Source organism: Miscanthus floridulus, chromosome 2 (genome assembly GCF_019320115.1).
Source record: "Miscanthus floridulus cultivar M001 chromosome 2, ASM1932011v1, whole genome shotgun sequence".
Classification (NCBI taxonomy): Eukaryota; Viridiplantae; Streptophyta; class Magnoliopsida; order Poales; family Poaceae; genus Miscanthus; species Miscanthus floridulus.
Window position 1 is genome coordinate 12,977,000 of NC_089581.1, and position 11,171 is coordinate 12,988,170.

Consider the following 11,171-nt stretch of genomic DNA (forward strand, 5'->3'; position numbering starts at 1 on the left):
CTGGTGGTGGATCCGGCAACCCGTGCAAGAGATCCATCAGTGACAGAACGTTCAGGTGTGGCCTAGATCTAATCGACGGCGAGGAGCAGCGGTTCGCGCAGCTCCACCGATGGCCCCGGCGAGCAGGTGACCGGATCCAGCCAGCGGGCGCCTGGATGGGCTCGATAGGCCTGTCCATGGATTTTCCTCTTTTTTGTTTTTTTATTTAATTAACCAAGGCGGACAGACAACCGCCTCGATAGTTCGTGTATTAACCGTGACCTTTTGTTCGAGGCGGTTACGGTTGCCCGCCTCGGTTAATCCAAAACGCCCACATCGATTAAACTTATCGTAGTAGTGTAAATCGCAAACAAGAATGGAACAACGGCAACGAGTAATAGGAAGAGGGGAGCACCACCATGTCGTGAGGTTGAGACGGCGTTGTTAGCGGGGGCGATGACCAGTGCGGCGAAGTGGAGCTCCCCGTGGTCGCACGCACAAGGCTAGGGTTAGGCTGCACGTTCGCTTCTCCCTCTCCCTATTCGCACTTGCCGCCACCGTCATTCGCCATTTCTACTTCCGATAGCGACGGATTCAGTGCCCGACTGCACTATCGAAAGTCCGAAACAGATAGAAAAAGGAACAATGATTTGGGATTTAGGTGCGCTATTAGGAGAGGGACTTCGGTGGAGGCGGACCCGTCGTGGAGCGGCGTCACGCACAGAGGGTGTAGCATGACTGGTCGCTAAATGGAGATTGCGTTTGAGAATCTGGTGTTACTATTTGTTACTATTCGTGAGCATGCCAACTGACCTGCAGGCTGCAAATTCATGGCCCAGCTGTGTGGGCCCACAAGCAAAAAAGCCTAGCTAGCATTCCGGGACATACTTGGGAAGAACCGGGTCTGAGTTGAGCCCAATTGCCCCGTCCCCAATCGTCTCGCACGTACGGTCTCTCAGGCACATCGGCCTCGCCGCTGCAGAGACGACGGCGGCGGCGAGATGACGGTCTTCCACTTCCTCAACTGCGCCTTCCTCACGTTCGGCCCCCACGTCGTCTACTACTCCGCCACCCCCCTGTACCTGCCTTTCCCTGTTTCGTCTCTCTCCCTCTCTGTCTCCGTGAGATCCGTATGCTAAACTTGCGGGATCTGCGTTTGTTAACTTGATCTGGCCGCTTTGTTGCGTGATCTGCACCGGAGTTTCTGAACGCATTATTGTGGGAGTTCTATTTTTGACCCAGCTTGTGGGATGGGGTTGTAGTCAGTGCAGTTGCAGTGAATTTCGCAGTGAACTTGGTTGGCGAACTTACGTTGCATTAGTTTGAGTGGATTAAGGTTTTCCATTCGAATCTAGTTAGCTGAGCCGCAATTATTGTGGTGTTGTTTGTTGGGATTCAGAGCTTAGTTTGAGTGGATTAAGGTTTTCCATTTGAATCTAGTTAGCTGAGCTGCAATTATTGGTCTTTTAGGAGCTGTACCTGTCATGTAAGCTCACTTCATTAGTATATCTTTTTGTGGGTTGGGAGAGCAATATGATCGAGTGGAAGGCGCCGGTAAACTACACACTAGCAATATGAAATGATGCTACTGATTGTTGAATCTTGTGAAGAACTTAATGTTACCAGAGGTGGAAGTAAATGCTTACTGGATCCATATTGTCTGTCAAGACTAGAGAGTAACCACATGTTAATTATGAAATTGTCAAGTACATTCTGCAGTGGAAAAGATTACATTGAAAGTCATGTAAATAACAGGCCGACGAATTGAATATTAAATGGTTGCTAGTATAGTGTTTTTTCTGTAGGTTTCTGGTTGTGGCGACCTGCCTTTTCAGTCACATAAAGGTCTGAATATCTCATTTCTCATCTAATACAATAGTCACATCCAGTTCAACTAAACCCGTCACCCACTTGAGCATTGCCGGTGGGGCGTCTACCCATAACCCATGGAACATGTAGACTAGTTCATGGATTCTTGGCAATGTATACCTAGCTGACCTAGTTTTATCTGAGCATACGAGGACCTTTACCAACATTTGAGTACGAAGGAAGGAGAGAAGGACATTTATAGGATGGCTAGGGTTTGTGAGAGAAAGACAAGGGACTTCAACCGAGTTAAGTGCATTAAGGATGAAAGGGAGCATCTCTTGGTGAAGGATGATGAGATCCGACATCGATGGCAAGAGTATTTTGACAAATTGTTCAATATCCCCGTCCCTCTGTAGCATTGATCCTAAATATCGAAAGGTATCCTTCCTAGGCACTACTTGACCTTCCAAACTAACATCTTCCTCCTCCCGAGTAGTAGTGCCGAAGTCACATCTCATATACTCAGTTTTAGTTCTACTAGGTTTTAGACTTAGTAGAACTAAAACTGAGTATATGAGATGTGACTTCGGCACTAATACTCGGGAGGAGGAAGATATTAGTTTGGAAGGTCAAGTAGTGCCTAGGAAGGATATCTTTCGATATTTAGGATCAATGCTACAGAGGGACGGGGATATTGATGAAGATGTTAGCCATAGAATCAAAGCAGGGTGGATGAAGTGGCGGCAAGCGTCTGGTGTCCTATGTGACAAAAGGGTACCACAGAAGCTAAAATGCAAGTTTTATAGGATGGCGATTAGACCTGCTATGTTGTATGGTGTAGAATGTTGGCCTACGAAAAGACGACATATTCAACAGCTAAGCGTCGCGGAAATGCGTATGTTGCGTTGGATTTGCGGTCATACAAGAAGGGATCGAGTTCGGAACGATGATATACGTGAGAGATTAGGGGTAGCGCCAATTGAAGAAAAGCTTGTCCAACATCGGTTGAGATGGTTTGGACATGTGCAACGGAGACCTCCAGATGCACCGGTGCGTAGTGGAATCCTAAGTCAGGATAGTAACGTGAAGAGAGGCAGAGGAAGACCGAAGTTGACTTGGATAGAGGCAATAAAAGGAGACTTGAAAGGATGGAATATACCCAAAGACTTAGCCATAGATAGGAGTGCTTGGAAGACAGCTATTCACGTGCCTGAACTTTGATTGCTTCTGTTGGGTTTCAACTCTAGCCTACCCCAACTTGTTTGGGACTTAAAGGCTTTGTTGTTGTTGTTGTTGTTCAATAGTGAGAATACGGACACAACCTTTCAGTTGGATGACTCTTTTGATGACACCAATAGGCGCTTTGTGCAGAGAATCCAAGAATCTGAGGTCAGAGAGGCGTTGAAAATGATGAAAGGAGGTAAGGCGATGGGACTAGATGGTATCTCAATCGAGGTGTTGAGATGCCTCAGGGACATAGCTATAATATGACTAACCAAGCTGTTCAACCATATTTTTCGATCGAACAAGATGCCTGACGAGTGGAGGAGAAGTATATTGGTACCGATCTACAAGAATAAAGGGGATATTCAAAGTTGTACTAATTACCGGGGAATTAAGTTGATGAGCCATACTATGAAGCTATGGGAGAGAGTTATCGAGCATCGCTTGAGAACAATAACGCGGGTCTCTATGAACCAATTTGGTTTCATGCCCGGAAGGTCAACCATGGAAGCCATTTTCTTAATAAGACAAGTTATGGAGCGGTATATGGAGAAGAAGAAGGACCTACACATGGTTTTTATTGACTTGGAGAAGGCTTATGATAAAATACCAAGGAATGTTATGTGGTGGGCTTTGGACAAACATAAAGTCCCAACGAAGTACGCCGGGCTCATTAAAGATATGTATAACAATGTTGTGACTAGTGTTCGAACAAGTGATGGAGACACGGATGACTTCCCGATTAGGATATGACTACATCAAGGGTCAACTTTGAGCCCTTATCCGTTTGCTTTAGTGATGGATGAGGTCACAAGGGACATACAAGGGGACATCCCTTAGTGTATGCTTTTCGCGGACGATGTAGTGCTAGTTAATGAAAGCAGGATGGGAGTGAATCAGAAACTGGAGTTATTGCGGGAGACTTTGGAGTCCAAAGGTTTTAGACTCAGTAGAACTAAAACTGAGTATATGAGATGTGACTTCGGCACTACTACTCGGAAGGAGTAAGATATTAGTTTGGAAGGTCTAGTAGTGCCTAGGAAGGATACATTTCGATATTTAGGATCAATGCTACAGAGAGCCGGGGATATTGATGAAGATGTTAGCCATAGAATCAAAGCAAGATGGATGAAGTGGCTCAAAACATCTGGTGTCCTATGTGACAAAGGGTACCACATAAGTTAAAAGGCAAGTTTTATAGGACGGCGATTAGACCTGCTATGTTGTATGGTGCAGAATGTTGGCCTACGAAAAGGCGACATATTCAACAGATAAGTGTTCCGGAAATACGTATGTTGCGTTGGATTTGCGGTCATATGAGAAGGGATCGAGTTTGGAACAATGATATACGTGATAGATTTGGGGTAGCACCAATTGAAGAAAAGCTTGTCCAACACCGGTTGAGATGGTTTGGACATGTCCAACGGAGACCTCCAGAGGCACCGGTGCGTAGTGGAATCCTAAGCCAGGATAGTAACGTGAAGAGAGGTAGAGGAAGACCGAAGTTGACTTGGGTAGAGGCAATAAAAGGAGACTTGAAAGGATGGAATATACTCAAAGACTTAGCCTTAGATAGGAGTGCTTGGAAAGCAGCTATTCACGTGCCTAAACCTTGATTGCTTCTGCTGTGTTTCAACTCTAGCCTACCCCAACTTGTTTGGGACTTAAAGGCTTTGTTGTTGTTGTTGTTGTTGTATATAAGAAAGCAGTGTTCTGCATCCAAAGGTTCCTTGGACTAAACATTTTTTATCCAATCATCTGTTTCAGGTCAGAGTATGATACAATCGGCACTTCTGTAAAAGCGGCTGCTGTTTATCTTGGAACTGCACTTGTAAAGGTCAGCAACCAGTCCAGGATTCTTACGTATTGCAAATCTAAAGCAGTAAAGGGATAATCTAGTGCAAAATCATGATTAGGTGCAAGTTTGGAAAACAGATCTTTTTATTTGGGCACCAAATAACATGAAAAATTCCAGAAGGAAAAAGAAAATTAGATGTTGCCTCTGGATTATCGACTTGTTCAATATAGATATAGGTAGGTAATAAAAACCAAAACTTTGTATGTACAATAATAATTTGAGGTGGTATGCCTAGTTTTTGAATTTCTTTTGGCGTTATTTGGTACACAACTTTTTTGCCTAGCAGTGCTTTGTCATATTTCCCAGTGAGAACCATATGGTTGTTTAGCCAAATAATCTATCATTAATTGATCTGTTACCCAATCATTTTTTTTTCTTGTTTGATTGTGTTCTCATCGCCTTGTTGTGTCTACCTTTTTTTATTAATACTTGATGCTCTTTCAGTAGTTTGTCCTATTAATAACCTTAATATATTCTGCAACCTATATACATCCTTTTGATTTTTAATACAAACTTTTGCTTTCTGCGTAACATGACACATAAGGAACAGATTTTTCTTTGATTGTTTTAAAGAAGTTATTCAAAACCTTTCCCTGATTTCAATTTTCTATAGTTTATTTTGCATGGTATAAAGTTTTGTTCTTAACTTTCAGAGGCTGATGTTACTTGTGTAATTCCTTTTCATAGCATTCTATTTTTTTCTATGCTTATTATCATGATAAGTTCAGTGAACCAATGGTAGTTAATTGTCTGCTAATGTTCCTATATCATATTGGCAGCTTGTTTGCTTGGCAACATTGCTCAAAGTACCTGAGAATGATAGCTTTGATCCCTATCAGGTATATTTGCTACACTTTATTGGACACGCAAAATACACTTTGATTCCAACCTTGGTGTCCTCTAATCTATCCTGCTGTTTCCACTTTCAGGAGTTAATGAAAGTTTTTATTGGATTCATAGATGTAGCTGGACTGTATTTTGCTTTGACACAGTTGACCCACAGAAACATCTCTCAGAATCATAAGTTCCAGGCTGTTGGTCTTGGTAAGTACAGAGTTGTCTCTGAAATTTGATTCATGTCAAATTTTCAAACTGCATCCATTGGCTATAGTCACATTTATTCTCTCTTCTAATTTTGCATCTTCATCCTGTGCCTTTTTCTATTTGTCCTTGCGTGCTATGTGCTGAAAATATATGCTTAAGCTTACCTGTGCCCATCTTGAGTTGCACTGCACCTAGTTTTCCATGACATGGTTTTGGCTTGGATATATGGAAGCACACTTAGGCCCTGTTTGGATCTCCTAAGAAAAATGAGATGAGGTAGAAAAACGAGATTATGAGAATGAGATCCAAACACTTGGGTTCTAGAATGAGATTCTAGAATCCAACTATCTACCCCAAACTCTATTTAGAGATTTCAGCTATGCAAAGGCAATAATGACTATGAGAATGGGATGCAAACTCCCTTTTTTTCATCCAGAATCCAGATTCTACATTCACTATCTAGAATCCAGAATCTCGCTCTGAGAATGAGATCTGAATCTGAACAGGCCCTTAGACTTTGGCCCTTTCTCAATGTCTGAAATTTGACAGCATCTCGTTTTGTTAGTTTCTCTGCATAATTTTTTTTTTAAAAATGTGAGATTTTGGCCCTTTCTCAGTGTATGATAACTTTATTGTCACTTATCATCAAAGGCCGGTTGTTTTGTGTTTTCAGGTTGGGCTTTTGCTGATTCAGTTCTGCACCGACTGGCACCTCTCTGGATTGGGGCAAGAGGGCTTGAATTTACATGGGAGTACATATTTCAAGGACTTGAAGCGAATGCTAATCTTGTATGCACTCAATACTATGTGAAAATATAGTACCAGATTCCTTGATTTGAAGAAAGCAACTTCCTAGTGCTGCAACCCATGATGTTTATTTGACATATTTGTCAACAAGAAGAATGCTTATTTATGTTTTTTCTACAGGTGATGACCCTCTCCCTTGCTGCATTAGGATCCTTGATGTGGCTTAGGAAGAACAAGCCTAGGACTTTGATTCCAATAATTTATGCATGTGCTCTGCTCTTGGCAACAATGCCATCTATCACCAGGTACAATGCTCCACTTTGTTTATATGTTCTTATTTCCCCTGTTTTCTGAAACAGAAAGTGCTTTATTACAAGAAATAGTAATTTCTAGATGTGTATGTCATCTTTTTTTGTTGTTCAGCCATGTCTGTAGATTATTCTAGCATGATTTGTATGGACTCGAGACTAAAAGGTTTCATTGTTGTTGCTGGTGTTGTCATTCAGTATGAACTCGGAAGATTATCTGAGTTCTTAACCGTTTCAACACCATGCTTAACACCTGATGGATTATATAGCAAATTTATTTTTTTGTCAACCCTAAACTTTTATATTATAATTTAGAAGTCCTAATTTTCCATCTCCATTGGATGTATCATCGTCATGTGCAAGGTTCCATGAATACCTTGAATTCTTTTCGCTTGCTCCCTGTTAATCAAACTTAGTACACCAAAGGGCGTTTGAGTTTTCTGTTCAACTACGGCATGGATAGTAATTAATCTTATTCTTTGAGGAGTTATGGTGGCTCTTATATTTACCTAAGCTAGGACCAACTTTTGCATAGTGTTTCATGCTACCCAATTATGGTGGTGGACTATATATCTTATACTCTCCACTGACCAGGAATACCATTCCTTTATACCAATCATTGTTTATTGAATTTGCTGTGATTTGAGCGTTCCATGCTTTGTAGTTCTTTAGTATCACTGTCGTATTATTCACTGGGCCAAACATGCTCAAATATGCAGCTACTTGAGGAGGTCATTGGAGTGGCAGACACCAAAGGTGGTTGGCTTCGAGCTCTTCTCCTCGCTTGTTATGGCTTTCATCAGCTGGCAGCTGTTCTCGGCTTGTCAGAGACCGATGTAACAAGACATCCATAGCACTGCCAATTTTACGTGCGATTTGAAGCTCCTGAAGATGCCTTCCTGATACGTCAGAAGAATTAGGATGATAATTTGGCCTTTCCACTGCAACTCTTCTTGGCGTTCGGTTATAGCAACATTTTACTTAGAATCATCTGTTGTGAGCTGTAGAGCAGAAACCCATGCCTCAAATGAGTTGTTCTGTAACAGATGCTCGTGAAGGCGTTTGATCTGAAACCTTTTTGTTGTTATTATGGTGTGCATTTTGAATGATCAATTTAGTTGCATCATCTAGCGTATAGATCAGATAATTCAGGTATCTCACAGAATTCAAGAATAAAAACTTTGGTTCCATCTTTCTCCTGCTACGAAGCTGTATATGATTTGATTTTCAAGACATCATGATGTTTTTGGTTTCAGAGTGTCGCAAAACCGAATGAAGTCCTCTTGTTGTGAACACCTGGAGATCAATTGCAGACCTCGACTCCACAAACATGTTTCCACAGTATTCATCAATTGTCATGGATTACATACCAAAGTAAATTGAATCGAAAGCATACATCACGTTTTATATATATCACGGCTTATGAAGCAGAGGAGGGCCAGAGGCGACAGTCGAGTGGCTGTTACTGGGGCAGGCGCGCGCACCCTACTCGGCCTCCTCGACGGCGGCCTCCAACCGGAGCAGCACGAACCCGACGGCGACGCCGACGAGCACGAGGCCGTTCATGATGACGGCGATCCTGAAGATCTCCGCGGCGGCGTTCATCTGGGCGCCGAACGCGCCTGCCGCGCCGCTTGTTGCCCGCGGCGGGGCTGAGCGACGCGACGATCTTGGCGAAGGAGTAGTCGGCGGTCTTGCGCACCCCGAGCATGTTCACCTTGTTGAGCCCCTTGAGGCCGCTGTAGGCGTTCATGCCCTCCACGTACGTGACGCCGCCGGACCTCTTCTTGGCCGCCGGCGCCGCCAGCGACGGGATCGTTGCCACGGCGAACGACGCCATCCCCTGCGCTGCTGGGTGGAGTAGCTAGAGAGCCTGCTGGCGACGGGCAAGACAGGCAGTGAGAACAGGTGACTGTAATGCAGTGCGGAGAATTGGAACGCGGCATGAACCAAGGACGCTTACCTGTGGCTCGTGAGAAGTGTGGCCGGCGGGGTGGTGGTGGACGGGATGGATGGCTTGAGCGGCGGGCGGGCGGGAGGGAGCGCGGTTTTCTACGGGTGATGAGGGGAGGATAAGGCGGGGCGGGGAATGGACGGTCGCCAAGGGGGAGTTTATCCTTGGTGGTGACATGGAGGAGGTCCATTTGGTGAGCGGAGGGACGCTGATTCGCCAAGGGGGATGTTTTCGTCTTCCTTCTCCCCGTGGGCCGGTGGCGTCCGTGGGATGCACACGCACACGCTGCCTGCGGCTGCCGTTCACTAGCAGCTCTCGACAGCACGACCTTTCTATTCTAGGATGAAATTTGTTACGGTGCTCATCAGAACAACCTGTGAGTCTGAGTCTCATCTCTCGTTCGAGCGTGTGTGAGCAGGAACCAGATCCTCTAACTTCGGAACCAGATCCTCTAACTTCACCCTCGATGACAGCAGAGTGCAGTCGAAGTATCAGGACCGTCAGCTGCGGATCGGACGATAGCTCTGCAATTCCCTGCAAAAGTGACATGGGCTGCACAAAAGCAAGGCCCATCGTAGCCCACGGGTCCTGCCGAGGGCCGCATCGTCGCCGCTCTCATGCCGAGCGGCACGCCTTCGCCGTCCCTGGCTGAGCGCCGTCGCCGTCCTGGACCCTGCTGGGCTGCAGCGTTTCCACCTCGCCCACGTCCTGCACACCTTATACCAGTGCGGAGCTTGAGTTTGGCTAGCTGCAGACATGGCTCCTGTCACAGGAGCTTTTTCAATTGCTGATTGTTGCAAATTCAGAGATGCACACAATGTTCTGGTGTTCTCTGTCATCCAGTAGGTGTATATGACCTTATTGCTGGTCATATGAACTTTACAATTCTCTGAATTTCAGGAGGCAGAAGGCATTCTTACAAATTTGCAAAAAGATAATTCAGAACGCAACCAAATATCCATGCTACTAGCATTCAGCAATAACATTGATTGCCCCCTGCAAAATAAAAGGTTCAGAAAAACAATGTATGGTTCAGAGAAACAGTCTATCACTTTGAAATATTACAGTTAATACTTTGAAACACAATTTGTACATCTAGTCATTCATTTTGATAATTCAGTGGTCACATTCTCACATGTTTAGTCACAATATCTCTTTACAATCTCACAATCCTATGTAACCACTCTGCTATTGAACTGCCAACAATCAGCTCTGCTATTTACAGACCATTCTGAACATCTGAATAGCATGGGACACACTCTGAACATTTGACAGCCTGAAACTGCAAGGACGTCAAGAATATCCATGGCGCATCCATGCAAGAAACCCGTTCATGCTCGCAAGCAAGCCTAGCTCTCGTGTAGGCATGATCTACTTGCCGTGAGCCCACGGCCTGCTGCTCGCTAACTTCGCCGGCACACGGAGCAGACCAAGTCGAGCATTCAAAGGCGAAGCATGGCGCGGCACACGGCAGCGAGCGGCGGCGCAGCAAACGGCGGTGAGCAGCAGCGCGGCGCCTAGGTTCTCGTCGAGGGAACTTGCGGATGCGGCCGCAACTCGACGAGCTGTCGACAGCGTGGGCTGTAGTTGGGCCGGACCGGACTGGAGGCTGTGAACGCACCCGTAAGTGCTAGCCAGATGCGCGGACGTCCGATTGTGAAGGAACGACGATCCTTCATCGACTGCACCCGGCAGTCATCCAAGTCGAAGTTAGAGGATCTTGTTCCGAGTGAGCAACCCTTCTCGGTTCACCAGTACGAGACATACGTTTGATATCCATGTACAGGCTTGTTACAAAACTAAATGCATAGACGATTTGATGCGAGAGATCTACAACAACCGCCATATGGGGTCAGGGGTTTCCATCTACGATCTACTACAAGCGGCATCGCCGTGGATGGTTGCCACTGCGGCGTTGGTTCCCTACCGAAAATATGTAACGACGCCGAATCAATGCATCATTCATCCCTCTCATTTGCCTCGCGTGCATTGTACATCCACACATTAAGCTCCGTCTGCAAGCTCCACAGTCCACACCCCTGTTCGCGTCACCTTTTCCTCCTGTCCAGACGTTAATGTAGCGGATTTTTACACATTTTTTTTGTACGTTGCCCTTGGCGGGATTCCATTTCCAGGTCTCGTTCGAGAAGGCGCAGCCAAAATACCCTGCTTCTCTGCCTCTCTATGGGAAATGGTAGGAAGAAGCCTAGCCCAACAAGCGCCAAATCCTGCTAAAACAGCCCACAGA

At 45.2% G+C, this 11,171-nt stretch overlaps 1 protein-coding gene and 1 pseudogene across 1 annotated transcript; one reads left to right on the forward strand and one right to left on the reverse strand.

Moving 5' to 3' along the window:
• The first annotated feature begins 882 nt into the window (after positions 1–882).
• Positions 883–8,162, forward strand: LOC136517335 (uncharacterized). Its single transcript, XM_066510889.1, has 7 exons — positions 883–1,057; positions 4,780–4,849; positions 5,650–5,709; positions 5,800–5,914; positions 6,588–6,703; positions 6,842–6,966; positions 7,689–8,162. The coding sequence occupies exons 1-7, from the start codon at positions 981–983 to the stop codon at positions 7,807–7,809; spliced, it is 684 nt and encodes a 227-aa protein (XP_066366986.1). The 5' UTR covers positions 883–980; the 3' UTR covers positions 7,810–8,162.
• Positions 8,163–8,290: 128 nt separating this feature from the next.
• LOC136517345 (uncharacterized) lies at positions 8,291–9,088 on the reverse strand (annotated as a pseudogene).
• Between the last annotated feature and the right edge of the window lie 2,083 nt (positions 9,089–11,171).